The sequence below is a fragment of the Globicephala melas genome, chromosome 11 (assembly GCF_963455315.2).
Source record: "Globicephala melas chromosome 11, mGloMel1.2, whole genome shotgun sequence".
Classification (NCBI taxonomy): Eukaryota; Metazoa; Chordata; class Mammalia; order Artiodactyla; family Delphinidae; genus Globicephala; species Globicephala melas.
Window position 1 is genome coordinate 56,472,889 of NC_083324.2, and position 21,360 is coordinate 56,494,248.

A 21,360-nucleotide genomic window follows, 5' to 3' on the forward strand; every position below is an offset into this window, starting at 1 on the left:
GGACCTAAGTTCAATATGAAAGCAAGCCATCTATGTCATGTCTTTTTTTCACCTTTCCATGTATTGCATATGCTCTACTTCAGTGAAGTGAATTTGTTTGCCTAGAGAGACCATATTAAATCTTTCTTCCCCATATGCAGTGGTTCCTGATTATTCTCCAATTGTCAGTTGATTCCTTTTAATCATAAGACAACGCCTATTTTCTTTTAGATGCCATTTTAGCATGGGCATTTCATTATTTTGTTATAGTTGTAATTTAACAATTTTTTCTGCATGTAGCTTATTTTTTAACTAAATAGTGGTGGTTTATGGATTAAAAGTTCATATTTTTAATATTTCTGGGATCTCTTGAGCATGTAGCTTTGATTACATAGATCATGTGGGGTTGTTATATTTCTCATGCTTTTCCTGAAAAAACAATGTTATTCCATTAAGCCACACTCAATTAGAATAAACAAGTTTTTGAAGTATAACTATACCTGACGTTTTGAAATACTGTAGACTTAACTTCCTCATCACTCTTGTTGGTAAGAAATACTTTATTCTTAGCTAGTTAAGTTAGAGATTGTCTATATTTGTTTTAATTTATCTGCTGCCTTAGAAATGTAAGCATATTTTAGGGCATTTATTAATATCAGATAATGAGCTCAAGAATATGTATCTTTTAAAATTGACGTTTCTCTTTTGAAAAAAAAAATTCTTATAACATGTCTTATGTTTTTAAATTTTACTTGAGAGTGCTATCAGTAGGTGATGCCCTATTGGCTTAATGTTATTGATATCACCTTTAAGTTAAGAATTATTAGATACCATTAATGTGGACTTTTCTTATGAGAGAATATGTAGTGGTTCGGTGCAATGTAGATAAAATGCACTAAATATCAGTGCTGTTAAGTTTTGTTTTGGGTTTTATTTCTTAGATTATTTTTGTGTTATACTCTGATTTGCTATTTATCATTTTTTTAAGCAGCAGCTTTCCATTGATATTATTCTTTAATTTTAAAGCCACACTATTGGACATTCTCATTACTAACAGAATATCGTCCCCGACCATCTATCATTAGCATTGTTTTTTATTTTTTGTTTTGATTTTTGGATACACCTTCAGAGAACTAATTACAGTTTAAGGTATTTTTCAGTGATTTTCTAATATTTAAAAATCTGATTGTTATACTAACCCTGATAGCATGAATTTGAAATTTTGGATCTTTTTTAAACCTTGCAGTTTATGGTGTAAATTGATATTTTGTGTCTCATTTGTCTTCTGCAGTGAACTTCATCACTTTTCATTTATTTGTTTTATCTCAGGGGAAGGCCTTTCAGCCTCCCGCCACTCTTTGCGAACAGGTCTGTCTGCCTCAAACCTTTCATTGAGAGGAGAATCACCTTTATCTCTTCTTCTCAGTCATCTTCTTCCTTCTTCGAGAGCTGGAACCCCTGCAGGCTCGAAGTGTACAACCCCAGTACCTACCCCTCAGAACAGTCCTCCTTCCAGCCCTAGGCTCAGTCGCCTGAACTCCAGAAGTTCCCAGCAGAGGCAGCTTCAGGCCCCAGAGCTACTGGTTTCACCTGCCAGTGACGATATTCCCACAGTAGTAATTCATCCGCCTGAGGAAGACTTAGAAGCACTGCGAGGCCAGGAGCAGAAGAATGAGGAAAATGTTGACATAACTTCAGGCAACTATTCAAAGTCCTCCATGTGTGGTGCTTTCTGCCTCTAGATCACTTGCACTTGGAATGCCTTTCAAGCACATAGCTTTAGCAGCATACATAGATAATGCTTATAATTTATTTTGACTTCTGCATGTTTTTTTCTTTATAGTATATTACAGAGAAGGATAGAATTATTTAAAATTTTAAAAAGACTCCAAATAAGACTACACATAATTTAATTTTTTTTCAAAAATTTTCACTGAGATTTTACAGGTCAGTGCATTTGAATGGTTCAAAAAATGTAGACATTTTTACAAGTAATCTTTTAATTTGCCATGATTAAAAAAATGGTGGCTCTTCTTGTGCATTTCATTCCATAAGGTGAATGAACACATGTTTTACATAAAGTAAAATGAGGTGATATGCCTTTTATCTACTATTTGGTGCTTTTGTTCAAGGAATGCAGTATGTTTTAACCTTCCTAACAAAAAATAGAATTGAATGTTCTTTTTCTCATTTTGTCTCCTGGGATCATCATTATTTCAAGACTAGTTTTATAATTTGGCATAGACTTTACTTGTCCTTTATTTAATGCCATATCTATTTTTAATCCTAATTCACCTTGAAATTTTCAGGACTAGAGTTCCAATAGCTGTGGCTAGGATATATTTCTATGTGAATTAGAAAAATTATTTCTTAGTGCATAAAAGGTTTGTAACTCACTTAAGGGTTATTATATATTATTATAATTTTGGCTTTTCCTCTTATATATTAATTATATGTATATTTATACATATTTATCTTTCTACCCAATTCATATAAAGAAGTATTCTTTTTTTTTTTATTTTGCGGTACGCAGGCGTCTCACTGTTGTGGCCTCTCCCGCTGCACAGGCTCGGGACATGCAGGCTCAGCGGCCATGGCTCACAGGCCCAGCCGCTCCGCGGCATGTGGGATCTTCCCAGACCGGGGCACGAACCCATGTCCCCTGCATCTGCAGGCGGACTCTCAACCACTGCGCCACCAGGGAAGCCCTAAAAAAGTATTCTTTAGTGACTATGTTTTACTGACAGCTAAGCATCAACGTGACATATGAACACTAACTATAGTGGTTTTAATCACATAATTATTATCACATTTCTGCATAACACTGAATAATATGTAACGCTTCAATAGTAGCTTATAGTTAGTAGCCTGTTTGATGTGTATAAAATTTTGTGTAAGTTGGGTGGATATACCTATTTTCAGAAACTCAGGTTCAGCTCAGCTAAGTTAAATAAATTCCCCTGGATCATATATCTAGTAAGTGACAGCCCATGTCCTCTGACTAAACATCCTGTGTTCCTACCAGTATATGACCAACCAGCCTCTCCTTCTCTTTATTGGCTGTATCCAGACATACTAAATACATTTAATCAAAGCTCATTGTAGTTGCCAAAAAAAGATGATACTTTTAGAAGTTAAAAAATAGAAGTTTTGTGGTTAAATCATTGTAACATTAATTATGATAGTACTTATAGTAACCATTGTTTCATAGGTTGTCACACACAGTGATGTGTACTTTTCAAATATCATATTTCTAATTTGTCTAACAATTTGATGAGTTCATGTTATCGCTGTTTGTAAAATGAAGAAAATTAAGACTTAGAGATGTTAAGGTTATACCGTAAATGACCAGAGCAAGGACTTGAACCCAGATCCACATACAACAAAATCTATAGTATAGAATTTAATTGTAAATTTTAATACTCTGTGGAAAAGATAGAGTATTATATAATAAGGTAACTAAACAAAAGAAAAAAATCTAGAAATAATTACTCAGAAATAACAAACATTCTTATTTTAATTAAAAAGGACTAGCAAGGTTTACTACTTTTCTTGAACAAAAATGACTTCAAAGTTACTTCCCCTTGTATTTGTTTTTACCTATATCTGTCAGTAATACTGGACAGTTCTTGTTTTACCAGTTTCAATGTTATCAGTGATAAGGGACTATAAATTTTATATGGGAAGGAAGGGATGTACAGGTTCACAATGGCTTATTAGGTCATGTTGTTAAGAGGATAAAAAGAGCAATTAACTGAAAATTGAGGGACATGATTAAATTATTTCCCCCTCTGCCATTAAGTATGCCATGAGATTTATTAGCCTTTCTGAAGAAAAGAAATTAGAACGTAGGGAAAAGAGGGAATTTCTAAGGAAAAGGGAGAGCTCATAATTACTGTTTAAGAAGACATTTATAGGAGGAATGTAATTACAATAATAGGGGCAACTCTATATTATTCCTTGCCTTAGTTACCTTTGCTGCTTAGAGCAGCTGGAAACTCTATAAGTTTTCCTGAAGTCTGATGAAGAAGGTGGCCTTGGCATCATTTTTGAGAGACTAATGTCATAGATTTTTGTGGCACGGGGTCATGATTTGTGAATATCTGTAGTAAAAAGAAAAAAAGAAAGTGGTGTTTCCCAGTAGTTATTTTTTGGAGAATAATTATGTAAAAGACGTAACTCACTTTTAGTGTTTGTAACTGTCTTCTGACTCAGTGTTTCTCACCTTCGGCACTATTGACCTTTTGGGGTGGACACTTCTTTGTGGTGGGGGATGTCTTGTGCGTTGTCGGATGTTGAGCAGCACCCTTGGCCTCCACTCACTAGCCGCCAGTACACTCCCTAGTGGTGACAACCAAAGATGTCTCTAGACGTTGCCAGATGTCTCTGGGGGGCAGAATCTTCCCCAGATGAGAACCACTGCTCCAAATACTTCTACTTTCAAACTTTTAATGACAGAAAACTGATATCTTTGATTTCTGTTTCTCTAGGTAGCTTTGCTATTTTAAGGAAAAGAATGTAAGGCACAATAATAGATTTACCAGGGTATGATTTTTAAATCCCAGTACTGATTGTATACATACTCATATTTGTTTTTTCTTTTGCTCAAAGCAAGTAAAGTCCTTCTGAGTTATTTGTGCTAATGATAGTTTTAATTTTGGGGAATTTACTCATTTAATTCTGAGCTGTAGGAATTTACTGTAGGAGCAGGGATACTTCCTTAACCTTTTGAGGAAATAGCTTTAACTTAGCTGAGAGTAGGAAGGATTGCATGGAGAAGGCGATGGTGGGATCTCTAAGGTGTGCCTGGCATGCTGACTTTAACAGGTTCAAGATGACCAGGTGAGCCCATGACTTCACGTCATCTCTTCTGGCTTTGTCAGTATTGAGTTGTATATTATTTCTTCTTCCCATTCTACTGTATCCTTGTTTTCCCCCAGAGCCTTCTCCCCATTCCACTCTTCTCCCCAAAATCTGGTGCCTGGGACTGTTCTGGGAAGCTGTGCCTATGTTTTTTTTTGGTTACACGTTTGCAGGTTGGATGCATTTAGTAGTTAGCAGTGTGTGTGTGTTGATGGTCATTGCAGTTGCTGCCAGGGCCTTAATGATACTCTTCATTTTCTTGTGTGGGAGTTGGTGGAAACCACTGAAAAATACTGGTTCACTTTTTTTTTCCACTTGGGCATGTATTTTAATAAAGGAATGGACTCTATAATGGAAGTGTAGGGACAAAGTTCAAAGAAGAGGCTAAAATGGTGATAAATTAGTTAAGTTTTAGGAAATAGTTTTTATTTCAGAATTGTTTAATACTTCTAGGGAATGAGCACATAGCTAAGGGGATTGCGCATACTTTTTACACTGAGATTTTTGGGTCAGAGTGACATCCTAGCGTAGATATTTAACATAGAAGTGGGTATTACAAAGGTCTTCTTTCACTAAGTTTAAGCAGTAAACTCAAATGACTTAAAGTTACTAGTGTATGTTGTATTCTGTAAAAATGAAAACTCCCTTAGAGGCATTGAATATATCTGATATGCTTAAAATTTTGGAACTCAATTACGAATATTAACTTTAAAGTTTATAGGATCTAACTACAAACAATTTAATTGAACTTCTGTGGGTCACTAGATTGTCTTGAGTGGCAGAGTTAAAACTAAAAGTAAAGACTGTTGTAATTGTCTAGTGCATCTTCTCCTGTGATACTCAGTGTTTTGGGTAATATTAAATCTGTATTCTTGAACTAAAAAGTCTTGGGTGTTTTAAAAAAATTGGATACATTTAATGGTAGAAATCTGTGTTAAGTACTTAAACATTTTTGAGATTTGAACTTTATGCAAAATTCGTAGTGGTAATGATTGATCATATTCTACTGGGTGTTTTTATGTTATTGTGTGAATTGTTGCTGAGTGTTACTTGAAATGAGTATACATAATGCATGAACATATATCTATCATTTGGAATACAAATAAGCTAATTTAATAGAACGTGTATCTAAAATAGTAAAAACATTACTATTATGTTTTAACATATTTCTTAGGAATAATGACAGTAGGCAGCACATAAATTTCACACAAGAGAATGAAAATTCTTGAGGAAACTGTTAAGATTAGGGATGATTATGGCAAAATTTGTGTACGTTTAGTTGACGTAGCTCTTAACATTTTCTGAGTTACATTTAGGTTTTATCAGAAATTTTATATTGTTATTGATGTAAGTGTGCTAGACATCATTAAGCTAACTTAATGATGTGGAGTTCACATGTCTATTGGATACCTTGAAAATGGATGCCCTAAGTATTTCTAGTGGTGATCAGACCCAGGTCTTCTACCTTCTACTCACTTTTTCTCTTTTTTCAAAAGGCCACCATTTTTGTAAATGCCAATTATATTATTTAAAATGTTAAAATATATAGCTTCATTATTGCTTAAAATGTTAATCTACTCTTGCTGGTATGGTACTAACACTTGGCACCTTTTTTTTTTTTTTAACCTAGCACATTTGCTTTTAATAAACCATCACTTTCAGGATATGAGCAGATTCAGGTTACAAAGTGAATTTTCTCCTTACTAGTTTGGAATTTGTTTGTTCTTAAATACAGGTATTTTGGCCTCTCCACAGTCTGCACCTGGAAACTTGGACAATAGTAAAAGTGGAGAAATTAAAGGTAATGGAAGTGGAGGAAGCAGAGAAAATAGTACTGTTGACTTCAGCAAGGTAATTCTGTTACTAACTATACATTTTCATAGTCATTTTTACTGAGAAAATTGTAGCAATGTGGCTTTCTTAACATTGATTATAATAATTTTTTAATAACTCGTGCCTATAAACCTGCATGTGATGCTTATGATATGTTAATTTATGATCAGAAATTGTGAGAAAGGTAACAGTCTCATAGCACTTGAATAACATTATATCTTACTAGTGTTAGAAATTCTGAAAAAAGAATATATGAATAATATGGTATTTTCATCTATACCTACCCATAGATATCATGAAACTTCAGTACCTTTTGAATTACAGTCGTTTGTTCTGGAGCTACTAGAAAGATTAATTCTGGTAATGATGTTATAGCAGTAATGATTCAGCTTTTTCTCGGCTGTAATGTGATCCCAGAATTATTGTCTTATGGTGTCAGTACTTTCTGGAATGTCACTGGGAAACATTGGTGCTTCCCCATGGGTAGGTAAAGGTAAAGGCATGGATTTAAAAACAATTCACCTATCTCAACTATGATTTTGAATTGTGGTAGACGAGTATTTAAATGAAATATAGAAAGAACTTATTTCAAAAGAACAGGACAAAAAACTACAAGTTCAAATTACAATTGAATTTAAAGCATACTTTGTGAGTACTGCCCCTGAATAATTGATCCCCTGTGGCCATTGTAAATTTTTTTATTGGTATTTACTATAGGATACGATGTCAGACTTTTAAGATTCATTTTTTAAGCCTTTATCTTATGATGCAAATTCTATAAATCACATTTTGCAGAAAAGGCATTTAAATGATGATTTGCGGTATAGCTTTGCTGAGCTTTATGCTCTAAAATTATAAAAAGCTTTGCCAAAAAAAAGCCTTGCTTATGGGACATTGTACTGTTCTAAGTCGATCATATTTTTACTGGTGCACCAATTATTTCAGATGAGTGTAAAGTGTTCAGTAACTAAATTGCAACGAATAAATTACTATAGTTTAAGTTATAGATCTCCTCTAGACATGGCAGATGCCATTTACTTTTGTTCCTCTGTCACAGTTTTCCTTTTTTTACTTGGTCTGTCCTTGTGTACACCTCCTTATCTCCTGTTGGGCAGGAGTCTGCCTCCTGGCACTGTAGTTGTGGCACACTGGGTGTGGGACTCAAGAGGCCCGCTGTAAGTGCTGGTTTTATTTTAATAGATAGCCCTGTAAGTGGTTGTTTAGTGCCTTGTGTGAAACTGCGTATAAACGAAGAAGTTGCCATACTTTGATATTATGCTCGTAACCTTTTCTTTGTAATTATACACAGACAACTGAATTTGATTATATAGCACTACCATATATGTATACCAATTATGGCTATTTTAGTTTTAAATAAACATAACTTTTCCCACTTAATGAGAATACTGGGGGATGCCCAGAGTTCTTTAAAATAAAAAGGACTTATAAAAATATATAAAATATAAAGGAACTAATTGATTTCTAAGATTAAACAATAGATAATAATTAAATGAATATTTTTAGCACTGTGTATAATTTCATGGACCACTGTTAGCTTGTGAGCTATATTTTTGTCTTTAATAGTTTTTAATGAATACTGCTATATTCATTGAAAATTTTCTCTAGTTTGTATGTTTGGTAATTTAGATCTCTGAAGTAGTAAAGACTATGACAGTAAAACAGTTGGGAGTATTGTTTGGTAGATGTGTTTTGCTTGCTTTTTTGTATTTGTCTTTTGTATTTGTGAGAATTTTGGCATTTTTACATCCTTTAGATCACCAGTTTTGATTAGCAAATAGTAGTCTTAAAAGCATCTTTTCTTTCCTATTTCCCTCTGGTCTTATTAATACCATGCACACTTTATTTTTAATTATTATTTATTTGTCACTAGGTTGATATGAATTTCATGAGAAAAATTCCTTCAGGAGCTGAGGCATCCAATGTTCTGGTGGGAGAGGTGGATTTTTTGGAAAGACCTATAATTGCGTTTGTGAGACTGGCTCCTGCAGTTCTTCTCTCAGGGCTGACCGAGGTCCCTGTTCCTACAAGGTAAAGAGAGGGTTAATTCCAATTTACATTCTCCCAGAATGTCCAAAATCTAAAAAATTTTATTCACTGAAGGAACATGTTGCTTTATGCAGCATAGCAAGCACAGGGAGATCGGCTCGGTGCTTTGGGATGACATAGAAGGGTGGGATAGGAAGGATGGGAGGGAGGCTCAAGAGGGAGGGGATATGGGGACATGTGTATGCATGTGGCTGATTCGCTTTGTTGTGCAACAGAAACTAATACGGTATTGTGAAGCAATTATGCTCCAATAAAGATCTGTTTAAAAAATTGATAAATTTAAAAGCTCAAATTATAAATTAAAAAAAATACATTGGATTTATATTTTTACAAGAAGTGCGGTATCTTGGGAGCCTTGGTTTAAAAAACAGTTCATCATTTTAGACATAGTATGTTCTGTGCAGGCACTGAAGTCAGAGAGAATGGAACTGAATCCTTGCTCTGCCACTTTTTGTGGGACGGTCAAGCCAGACTTCAGTTCTGTAAGCTTTATTTGTAAAATGAAGGTAGCAGTACCTCACAGGGTTGATTAAATGTAATAATGCCTCTGAATTAGGCAAAATGCTTTGTTCTGACCTGATCAAATCTTCTGTTCAGTATACATTATAAGTAAAAATTAAAATGGGGGTCATATCCTTACGAATTAGCAAGTTGTGTTATAAAGGGTTATCAATTTGTTAGCTACTGATTGTATAAACTTAATTACAAATGAGAATAATTAAAAATATTTTTTTCTTATTCATATAATAGTAAACAAGAAGAATTAATTGCAGCTTGATTGAAATATATGTGCCAGTTCTTAATAAGCTTTACTGAATTGCATTAACGGTATAGTATTAAGATAAATGAGAAGAATAATTTCATAGATTCACATTTAAATTCTTACGAAGCAGGAAGCTGAATACTTCCAGTTTGGATTATTGTGAATATTAATATTTTACTGTAGTGTGAACAATGATATAACTAAGTAGGAAGTTAAGTAATTTTTATTTAGTCACTATAAATAAATTAAAATCAAATAATAAGAGGTTTGATGTTAAATTTGGAGTTGTAAATAAAAATGCTTTTCCTTCCAAAGGGATTAGTCCCTTATTTACCACATTAGTGTCTTTATCCAGACTGTAGTTTGAGGGATCATGGATTTCTTGTGCATACTCTTAGCTATTTTATTAAGCCAAAGTAAATACTTAAATGGGATTAGTATTCACTTTATTTACTAATTTACTTTTTTTCATCAGTACAGACCAGAAAAAATTGTTACTCAAAATTCAAAAGGATATCGAAGATGGGAACTTTTAATGTAAAACACCAATTCCTTAAGTACTTTTTTACTCTAAGGAAGATGAAAAGTAATAACTTGGTAGAAAGTTATTTATGAATGCCTTTCATAGTTTTGTGATCTGTTTTCATCTGAATAGAGTTCCATCCTCTTTTCAGCCATTGGTGTGTGAGGACGGAAAAGAGGTCTGAGTGTTGTTTCTGTGTTTACATTTGAATGATTTCTTTATGATTCCTAGATTTATGTGTGTATGTTGTTTATGTTTAAATCTGTGTTTTCATGTTTCCTTAGGTTTTTGTTTCTGTTATTGGGTCCTGCAGGCAAGGCGCCACAGTACCACGAAATTGGAAGATCAATAGCCACTCTCATGACGGATGAGGTAATTAAAATGCCCTTTGACATGGACACTAATTAAAAAGCATATAATGCATATTATAGTTCTCCTTTCATAGTGAAGCTTAAAAAATTGTCCTTGTTTGTCTTTACTATTTTATCTCATATTCACTATTTGCCTTTTGCAAGGTCTTTAGGACCTTTCTGTCAGGGATCAGTGGATACTGTTTGGTTTCCTCCCCCCCCCCCCCCAAGTTGAAATTATTGACCATCTTCTTGACATTTTGAAATTTTCTTCATCCTGCATTTCAGGATATTGGTTCTTTGGGTTTTCCTCAGGACTTTGTGTTTTCCCCTTTTTTCTTTATAATTTCTTGCTTTTGCGGACTTCATCTTTGACCATGGTCTGTATTGATCAGGACTTTGTCTCTTTGGGAGAGAGCTTTATAGTCGGGTACTTGTTAGACATCTCTGCTTTGTGTCCCTAAGGCATCTGAAACCCCACATGTCTGAACTGACCTCCTTTCTCTGTTCTGTCTCAGTCAATAACCAGATTTTATTGATTTTACCTTTTCTGTGTATTTTGCATTTAATCTACCATCTCCTTTCCATCTGCACCATCACTTCTCCCTCCAGCTTAGACTCTCTTACCTTCTTTTCTTTGGTGACAAAAGTGGATCATATGGGCCTTTCTCTTACAGTATTTTCCTCTGTACTATCAGTAATATGCAGATTTGAATAAATCATTTCCTTGATCCAGATGTATCAATGACATCCTATTGTATATTTGTTTAAATTTAAAATCTTTACCGTTGTCTTAATAGGGTCTGCCTAATCTAGCCTCTGTACGCTTTTTTTTTGGAAATTTACATGCTATGACTGAGTAGTCACCTTTTCTCTACCACTTGCTCCGTCCACATCAGCTTCCTTTTTGTTCCTCAGATGTGCTATGCCCACTGCTGCCCCTGGACATTGCTGCTCTTCCCTTTGCCTGAGTGCTCACTCTACCACCTCCACCCCACCCTATGCATGCTTTGTCCCTCATTTCAGACAGATTTCTCCTGTAGTGTTTCCTTCTCTAAGAGACCTTCCTTGGCCACCCAGTTCTTCCCCATCAGCTTCCCTTCCTTTACCCTGCTTTATTTTTATAGGCACATTTATTATTACCTACAGTTGTGTATTTATGTAATTACCTGTTTCACTGTCTTTCCCCCTGAGTTCTTGAGTGTAGGGACTTTGCCATATCTGTGTCCATAGTGCTCAGAATTGTGCCTGCCAAATAGTAGGCACTCAGTAAATATAAATGATCAAATTAGTTATTTAAGTAAGATTGTTAGCATACCCATGATTATTCCTTTAGGATAAATGACATTAAAATGTCAATAAAAGTAAATGATGCACCTACAGTATTATTTTATTCTGTATTTATTATTTCCCAAGTAAAATATTCTCTTTTTAAAAATTGTTGTGTATTAACACATCACTGGTTTCTTTTGTTGTTTGTTACTCTTAATTCATCTGGTAATACTAATAGTGGGTTATTTTTTAAAGTTATTAGCGAGAGTGGGAACAAGAGTTAAGGTAATTATGTAGAGTTAGTTATGTTATCGAAAGTGGATTACTATGTGTAGAATTTTCTTTCAGCTTTACAATCCTTTTACTCCATATGTGTATTTTTCTTTAGATTTTTCATGATGTAGCTTATAAAGCAAAAGACAGAAATGACCTCCTATCTGGAATTGATGAATTTTTAGATCAAGTGACTGTCCTACCTCCAGGAGAGTGGGACCCTTCCATACGCATAGAGCCGCCGAAGAGCGTTCCTTCTCAGGTGAGAATCCACACAGTACTTCTTGGTTTATACATTTTTAAAACTCAAAAACTATATGAAGAACTACTCTCAAAGAAGTTGTTCCCCACTGTGTCCTGTTTGCCTTCTTACCCCTGTCCCCACCTCCTGTGGGTCACCATTTGTTTTAGTTTTTTGTTATCCTTCCAGCTTTTATTTAGTACGGGGAAATATGAACATATAGTCTTGTTCTCTCCTCTTTCTTACCAGAAGTTAACATCCTATTTGTAGTGTTCTGCACCTTGCTTTTCTCATGTAACAATATTTCCTGGGGATCTGATCATAAGAAATCATAGAAATACTCCTTCTTCCTTTCCTCACAGCTGTGTTTTATTCCAGTATGGATGCACCATAGTTTGTCCTGTTTCTGGTGCAGGTTGTTTTCAGTCTTTTGCTATTACAAACCATACCGTAGTGTTCATATTGCCATTTTAGTCTTGTGCAGATGTGTCTGTCCGTAGGATGGATTCACGCGAATAAAATTGCTGGCTCACATGGGAATTTATTTATAATTTTAGCAGATATTACCAGAATCTCCTCTTCAGGTTGAACTGTTGTGGACTCATTTTGGTGATGAATGAGAATGCCTGTTTCCTTACAGCCTCAATAGCACAGTGTGTTGTCAAACTTTTGGATATTTGTCAGTCTGATAGGTATCATTATCTTACTATATCTGGTATTTTAATGTGGTTTTAATTTGCATTTCTGTAATTAGTGAAGTTGAATATTGCTGAATATTTTTTGCTCATCACCCTCCATCACTTTTTTTAACATTTAAATCATTTGTTGATCCTTTTGAATTTATCATGACGTATTATGTAGAGAATGCATGCAGTTTGTCTTTTTTCTAAATTGCAGCCTGGTTGTCCCTATTTATTAAAAAGCATTTCTCCACTTGATTGGTGATGTTCTTTATCATTTATTAAATTTCCATATGCATTCAGGTCTGTTTCTGGAATTTCTTTTCCAGTGGTCTGTCTATTCATGGACCAATTTCACACTTTAATTTCTGAGGCTTTTTGTTATATTTTAATATCTGGTAGGTCTGCATTCATTCTCAACCTCTCTTACTCTTGTTTTTCTGAATTTTCTTGGCCATCTTTGCATATTTATTTTTCACATGAGCTTTAAAATCAGCTTTTTACTTACAGAAATAAGATGTGATTTAAAAAAAATTGTGATGGAAATTAAATTTCCAAATGAACTGAGGGAAAGTTGACATCTTTATAATATTGAATCTATTCAAGAACATGGTACATCTTTCCCCAGTTGTTTTCCTATTTCAAGTCAGTTTTTGTGTCCTTAAAGAATATTATAAAGTTCTCCTTATCTGTGCCTTACACACTTCTTGGTGAGTGTATTCATAAGTATTTTATCTTTGTTTCTATTATAAATGAGATCTTTGTTCCATTATATCATCTGCTTGTTGCTTTATATATATATATATATATTTATATGTATGTATATACACACACACATATATATATATTTATGAAGGCTATTGGTTATTGTATATTTCTTTTGTATCCTGCTACCTTTCTTAATGCTTTTATTGTATGTAGTAGTTTTTTAGTCATGTAATCTGCAATAAGAGATAATTTTATCCCTTATTTTGTAATTCTTATACCTCTAACAAGTTTTCTGTTAATTGTATTGATTAAAATCTCTAATAGTTTTAAGTAGTAGTTGACTTCAAAGGGCATTTCTTAATTTTTTCCTGATTGTAGTCAATATTCCTAGTGTTTCTCTCATTAAGTTACTGTCTTTAGTGCCAAAGTACACATTTTATCATGTTAAGAAAGTACCCTAATTTCTGTTTTATTGAAATTTTTAATATAAGTGAATGTTGAATTTTGTCAAAGGGCTTTTTAGCATCTCTGGAGATGATCATATAAATTTTATTTATTGGGCTTCCCTGGTGGTGCAGTGGTTGAGAGTCCGCCTGCTGATGCAGGGGACACGGGTTCATGCCCCGGTCAGGGAAGATCCCACATGCCGCCCATGAGCTGTGGCCGCTGAGCCTGTGCCCCGCAACGGGAGAGGCCACAACAGTGAGAGGCCCGCGTACCACCAAAAAAATATATATATATTTATCAGTTATCATGGTAAATCTCATTAATAGGTTCTTTAATTTGAAAGCACTCTTGCATTGTTGGAATAAGCCAACTTGGGCTTTACAGTGCCTGTACTCTTTGTCTAATGTTTTATTTAAGTTGTTTGCATCCTCTGTTTGTAAGTGATTGGTATATAGATTTTTGTGCAGTCTTCACATTTTGGTATCATCATTATTCTTGTTTCATAAAAACAAATTCGTAAGTTTTCCTTTTTCTGTGTTCTTTAAACCTTAAGTGGTTTGGAATAATTTGGTTCTGAAAGTTTGAAAGATTTCTTTATTAAAATTTTCTGAGCTTGACTCTTGTGTCGTAGACTTCAACAACTTGCTTATTTCTTCTGTGGAAATTGGTTTGTGTAAGCTTTCTCTTTTTTCTGGAGTCAGTTTTGGTAAACTGTATACCATAGAAAATTACCTATTTTCTGGTGTCGATTTTGGGAAATTATGTTTTTTGGTATATTACCCATTTCATCAAAATTTTTCATTTATTTGCAGAGGGTTGTGTTGTGCAGTCTGTCTCTCTCTTTGTACATATATTTCTTATATATATGTAAAATTTATGAAGTTGCCCTCTTGTCATATCTTTGGTTGTATATTAGCTAATAGTTTATCATATTTTTCCAGTAGAGCAGCTTTTAAAATTTATTTCAGTTCTCCTTTTTAAAAAAGTATATTGTGGAGCTTCCCTGGTGGTGCAGTGGTTGGGAGTGCGCCTGCTGATGCAGAGGACGCGGGTTCGTGCCCCGGTCCGGGAGGATCCCATATCTCGCGGAGCGGCTGGGCCCGTGAGCCATGGCCGCTAAGCCTGCGCCTCCGTGCTCCGCAGCGGGAGGGGCCGCAGCAGTGAGAGGCCCGCGTACTGCAAAAAAAAAAAAAAAAAAAGTATATTGTGTTTTGTAACTCGATTTCTGCTTTTAGCAGCTTTATTTTATTCCTTTCACCATCCTTCAAAGATTTTTTTCACATTTCCTGAATTAAATGCTTAATACACTTATTTTTATTCTTCCAGTTTTCTTAATGAAAGTGCTTCATTTTCTTGAATGAAGCTTTTGCTGTATCCCACAGATTGTGGTATATAGTATTTTTCTTTAGATTTGTTTTCTAGGAATTCTGTAATTTTGTTTTCCCTTTCCCCTTTGAGCTATGATGTAAGTTAGTTTTAATTTTGACATTTTCTTTTTTTGGCGGTATGCGGGCCTCTCACTGCTGTGGCCTCTCCCGTTGCGGAGCACAGGCTCCGGACGCGCAGGCTCAGCGGCCATGGCTCACGGGCCTAGCCGCTCCGCAGCATGTGGGGTCTTCCCAGGCCGGGGCACGAACCTGTGTCCCCTGCATCGGCAGGTGTACGCTCAACCACTGCGCCACCAGGGAAGCCCCAATTTTGGCATTTTCAAATGGTGATCTTATGATTATAGATAAGTTGTGCTGCTCTATAAATACTGAACATGTGAACCAGGGAATTTAAGTCTTTAGTTGATCCAGAGTCTTTGATCCGGGGGACCTCCTAGGATAAACACCACCCCCAACCCCGTCTTTTTCTTTCTCCTCTTCTCTCTCCCTTTCTCTTTGGTCTCCTCTCTCTCCCTCTAGCGGTCTCCCACCCACCCCAACCCAAACCCCGCCACCCACCCACCCCCCCTGCACATGCGCGCACATGCGCGCGCACACATACACACACACACACACACACTTTTTTTAGTCCAGCAACCTCTGACCTTTGGAGGTAACAAATTAAAAGCTCACTCTGGTGAGGAGGAGGAGATCTTTTATCATGAGAATAGTACTCTTGAATTTGTAATAAAACTTAATTGGAAATTGATTTTTATGAAAATTTATTTAATAACTCTTGTGCTACTTATGTCTTAAGGGAAGTATTTTAAAAAGGAAAAAAATAGCATTTACTCTTAATGTAAAGTGTATTTTTTCTATAGTTAACGTGAGTAAGATTTAAAAAATTCTAGTTGGAGAGATGCTTTATTGGATATTTCTGCTTCTGTTGCTGAGTAGTAATTTGAAATGGGGTGTGTGGGTGTTTTATAGTTTATCTGATATTAGAATATAAAGCAGAAGAAAACAATATAAATTTGAAATATTAATAGAGACAAATTTTAGATTCTATTTCAAAGTACAGTTTCTTTAAAGTGGAAGTTTACGTTAGGAAGCATTTTTTTCTAGGAATACTGGTTAGATATATAATCAGTATGATATCTCATGTTCCCTCTAATTGAAGATGCCTTCTCAGCTTCCTTAAAACAATTCTGAAAATGTGTTTTTTGTGAAATGCAGGAAAAGAGAAAGATTCCTGTATTTCCCAATGGATCTGCCCCCAGCTCGGGTGAGACCCCTAAGGAGGCCCCACACCATGCTGGGCCTGAGCTACAGAGGACTGGACGGTGGGTACAGATACTGATACAGTGTGGGTGTCTTTTAGGGGCTAGAGATTGATTTGATGGAAAAGGCATAAGCATTCTTCTTCTTTGCAAATATTTGGAACGTAATTTTATACAGTATTTTTTCCATATTTTAAAAAATATATTATTTTATAGGTATATAATGTTAAGGATAATTAATATGCACTTTAAAGTAGTTTACTAGACTATATTGGGCTCTGTATACCAGGATTTAATTTAAAATGAAAATATTATGCAGCATATGTTAAGAGTATTGTAGTTCTATAGTAGGTTAATTTAACTGCCTGTACAGAAGGTTCTTGAGGAAAGTGTGGTGTCCTATTGCCATTCTCATATGAAGTTAGAGAATTATGGGAACAGAGAGGAATTGTAACCAATGTGTCGTGTGTGTGCATAGATGTAAAACTCTTCCATGAGCAGTACATCATGAGGTAATGTAAAATTCGACAGACAAGCATAATTAAACCGTAGTAATAGTCTCTGGAAACCTAGTTAGAAAAATTGTTGCAGAAGTTAATTTTTGGAATAAAGAACAGAAATGTTACCAGTGCAAACATTGTCTTAAAATATTTTGTAGAGGTAGAAAATGATATGGTATTACCATTGTGTAGAAAAAAGCATGTGGATGTTGATACTGTTTTATCCATTGGTGGTCCCTATAGAACTAAAGATCTTGAAGCTTAAATATTTGTTTAAAAATCCAGGATAGCTTATACAGGATGTCTTAATTCATTGACTAATATAGTAGTCTCTGAGTATAATAGAGTAAGACTCTGTCCCCATGCGAAAGGGGCTTATTTAAGTTATTATTATTATTACTTCTTCAGACTTAAAACTGAGGTAGGGTTAGTCACTGAGAAGTACCAAGCCATACCCCCAGTGATCTCATGTTACCCTAGAGTCTCATATAAATGATTGATTTGATGATATACTTTCATTTTCTAGATTATCATTGGCACCATTTTTATTGCAAGTTGGCACCTTTTTTTTACAGTTTTCTCAGTCCCCTTGCTGTCATATTATTTATAGGATAACTTCTTCCAGGTGTCAATGTATGTTTAGGCTTTATTTCAGTATTAACTTTGGAAAAAGCTAGAATGGTAAAGCTTGAAACATCTAAAGCATTTGAAAGCATAAGATTAATTTGTTTGGTGTATTTTTCTGCAGTAAGGATTTGAATGATATTTTATGAGTCACAAAATCTTTTTAAATTACTGATTTGTCACCGGTATTTATTGAGTACCTACTATTTCCCAGGCAGTGTTCTAGACACTGGAGATAATGGCAGTGAATAAGAAAAGGTCCCTGCCCCTCACAGAGCTTATATTGTAGTGGAATGCTTTCAAGTTAGATGTATCCAAAAGTCTGATTTTAAAAAACACTGAAATGATAAGTCATTGAAATGATTTGATATGCAAATATAGATTTTAAATTTACTAACTAAAACCTCTTAGTTTTATTAATATGCACACTGGTTTGACTACATATACAGTAAATTACATACACTGAAATAGTTTTTAGGCTTTTTTTCTAGACCAGAAGTATTCATGTGTTTGAAGTACTAAAATTTTAAAACTAAAATTATTTAATTCACTACTTGAGTGGGCCTGAGCATACTATATTCATATTAAAGGGTATTTGGGGACTTATGATTATATTATAATTACATTCCTGGTATTTCTGACACTTGCCTTTAAGATTTATAATATAAATAATGATTAATAGCATTGCTTATGCACATTTTCATGAATGGGTTGTTAGGTTTTATTTATTTTTATTATGTATTTCCTTGCACATTTGTGTTTGATATCTATTGCATTTACTCATATAGTCATTTGCCTGTAGTCTTTTCAGTATATAGTCCATATGATACAGATGTTTGTGTCTCTTTTAACTTAGTGAGGTCTGCCTTTCCACTATCAGTGGATTAGATTAAATGAGTTTGTCTTCTATAATTTATACCATTATTTAAATAGGATATTGATTTTTGTTGACAAAACGCTAGGCACCAGCAGTTTTATGTAGCCCATAGTTTTAGTTTGAACTAGCCAGAATCCTCTAGTGTACAGTTTGACGAGTTTCATCTCACCTATTTAGGCTTTTTGGTGGTTTGATACTTGACATCAAAAGGAAAGCACCTTTTTTCTTGAGTGACTTCAAGGATGCATTAAGTCTGCAGTGCCTGGCCTCGATTCTTTTCCTATACTGTGCCTGTATGTCTCCTGTAATCACTTTTGGAGGGCTGCTTGGAGAAGCTACAGAAGGCAGAATAGTGAGTACAAAGATTGGTAGTGGCCAGGCTCTTAGCTCTTCAGAGGCAAGTGTCTGTGTGCATTTGTCTCACTATTCATACTTTTATTTGAAGAGTCTACCCACAGCATGATTAACCTGTCCCAAAGCAGACTTCCCCCAAAGGTAATTGCAATGGAAAACATGGGGAAGCCATTTGAACAGGAGAAGATGCACAGTTGAGGTAAAAAAAAAAAAAAAAAAGAAAGAAAGAAAGAAAAAAGTTTGTCATGGCTTGCTGGATGAATGGTTTTATAAATTGAGTAAAAGGCTTGTATTGTCTTTGTGGGGGGAGTGGGTGGGAGGAGACAGATCAATTGAACTGATTCTGGGTGGGTCATGGGTGGGAGAATTTATCCGTGGGGTCGCTTTGTATCCTTTAAGGCATCATAGGATTAGTTAGAGCCATATGATTAACATCAACTAATCCACCCTGGCAGGTCCCCTGGGCTAGACTGTTTGGAAGAAGAGAGCATAATTCTGGACAAATGATGGATTTTTGAAGTGGTGTTTAATTTTGCTGTTATTAAATTTGTGTGAATGTTGCGAAAGTGTTAATTGGAAAGTATAACTGAAAACTGCATCTATATTTTGATATGACTAGAATGAAAGTTTTTATGTTTTTTGTTCTTAGTGATACTGTATTGGGGCTGTGGGGGCCTGATATTGGAACAGCATCTAGTGCTTCGTGAAATTTGGAAAGACTTTTTTGTTGCTGTTTATATACATTTTAATGGCATTTAAATGAGACAGTTTGTGATTCCTAAGTATATTTTGTTTAATGATATTTACTGTTTAGAGAAAATTTATTTTTTACAGATAAAAGGTTAAAAACCAACCAATTCTAAGTAGTAATAATTGTTCAATTAAAGTATTTCATAAGCTGAACATGAGATAAACCTGACAACTGAAATTTCCTTTCAACTCAATTTATTTTTGATTATTTAGATTCTTTTATATTATCCTTTTATATTATTATAGCAAAATAGATATTTTTAGTAAGTTTCTTTATGTGCTGTCACAAGTTGTACATGTAACTCTGCTGGTCCCTGAGGAAGTGTGTCGTGTCTGTTACCATCATGGAAATACTGTTTCTTTCCTCTTAGACTGTCACTCACTGCCTGCCCGTCTCATCCTGCTGTTTAATACCCTGTGCATGTGATAGAGCTTTAGGCACTAGAGGAACATAGACAAGGGTAAGACATGGGCATGTGTCATCTATCCTCAGGGTCCTAACCTAGGAGAAAAAGATAGGATAGTACATATGTAGTTACTATGTCGTGGTGTTCTGTGCCACACGTGAGTGAGGTAAAGGAAGAGCTGTAGGAGTTGTAATAATTTAGAATAGAGAAATCAGAAATATTATGGAGGGAAGTGATATGGAGATGATGCGTTTATTTTCAGATGCCTTATTGGAACTTCAGGTAGAAATGGAGACATTAGGAGGTGCAGTTCCAGAATTTATAGAGTGGTAAGAAAGAAATATGAAAATTGGGAAACTGAAAATAAATGAGGTTAACAATGTAAAGGGAGAGAAGGAGAGGAAAAAAGTGTGGGAAGTTATCCCCATTTATGAAATGGAGGAAGGATGAGAATGAGGAGAACAATGGCCCAGAGAATTAGACACAGGCACAATCAGAGCTCTGAAAGAGGAGTCAGGATGATGTAATTTTGTAAAAACCAAAATAGAGGTGTAGAGAAGGAGGAAGATCAGCAGGGATTGTTCAGTGCTATACAGTGGAGAGGCGTATGGGGGAGATTAGGGGAGGGCTTCTGGTGGGTAAAATGGAAGCTTTTGAATGTGGGTTAGTTAGGGCAGTATAGGGAGGGCTGTGATTTCTTTAGGGAAAGACAGGTTTTAGTTTGGGAATGAACATAGAAACAGTTTAAAAATTGGGAAAAAGTAGGTCTGGGTAAAAGAACCTAGTAAATGTGGCAATGAGGGGTTTGGGGAATGGTGAAAGGAAGGTCTTCACCTGGAAGTTTCTGCTCTTTCAACACAACATTGAGGAGGGAAAGTAATTTTGCGCCCAACTGCCTTCCCCACCCCATTAGCATTTCTTTATTTGCCATTTCCTTGTTTCTCTGCTCAATTTTTTGCTTTCTATTTCTAGATGTTGTTTAGACATTTTTTCCTTTGATTTGAACTCTAAATTCATTCCTAAATATACATATTATAATTGAACTAAAGATTTTATAATAGCTTAGTAGTGTCTTCCAGGACAATCTCTTGTTTGTCTGTGGGCAAGAAAACGAATTTATATCATACAATTCATAAATATATTATTAATATGAACACTTATTCATTTTGCTGAAAGTCTAGTTTGTATGTGGGTTTGATCCT

The 21,360-nt window shown here is 35.0% G+C and overlaps 1 protein-coding gene across 7 annotated transcripts in view; it reads left to right on the forward strand.

Annotated features, from left to right (window-relative positions):
- Positions 1 to 21,360, forward strand: part of SLC4A7 (solute carrier family 4 member 7) — a 124,160-nt gene that overhangs the window by 70,704 nt on the left and 32,096 nt on the right. For 4 of the 7 annotated variants that reach the window (XM_060308973.1, XM_060308977.1, XM_060308974.1 and 1 more), the window contains exons 7-13: positions 6,578 to 6,693; positions 7,791 to 7,850; positions 8,567 to 8,724; positions 10,313 to 10,400; positions 12,039 to 12,185; positions 16,603 to 16,709; positions 18,825 to 18,999. In XM_060308973.1, coding sequence (XP_060164956.1) covers positions 6,578 to 6,693; positions 7,791 to 7,850; positions 8,567 to 8,724; positions 10,313 to 10,400; positions 12,039 to 12,185; positions 16,603 to 16,709; positions 18,825 to 18,999 — 851 coding nt within the window. Of the gene's footprint in view, positions 1 to 1,308; positions 1,678 to 6,577; positions 6,694 to 7,790; positions 7,851 to 8,566; positions 8,725 to 10,312; positions 10,401 to 12,038; positions 12,186 to 16,602; positions 16,710 to 18,824; positions 19,000 to 21,360 lie in introns of all 7 variants that reach the window. The other 3 variants (XM_030830004.2, XM_030830008.2, XM_030830009.2) reach the window with 2 other exon arrangements.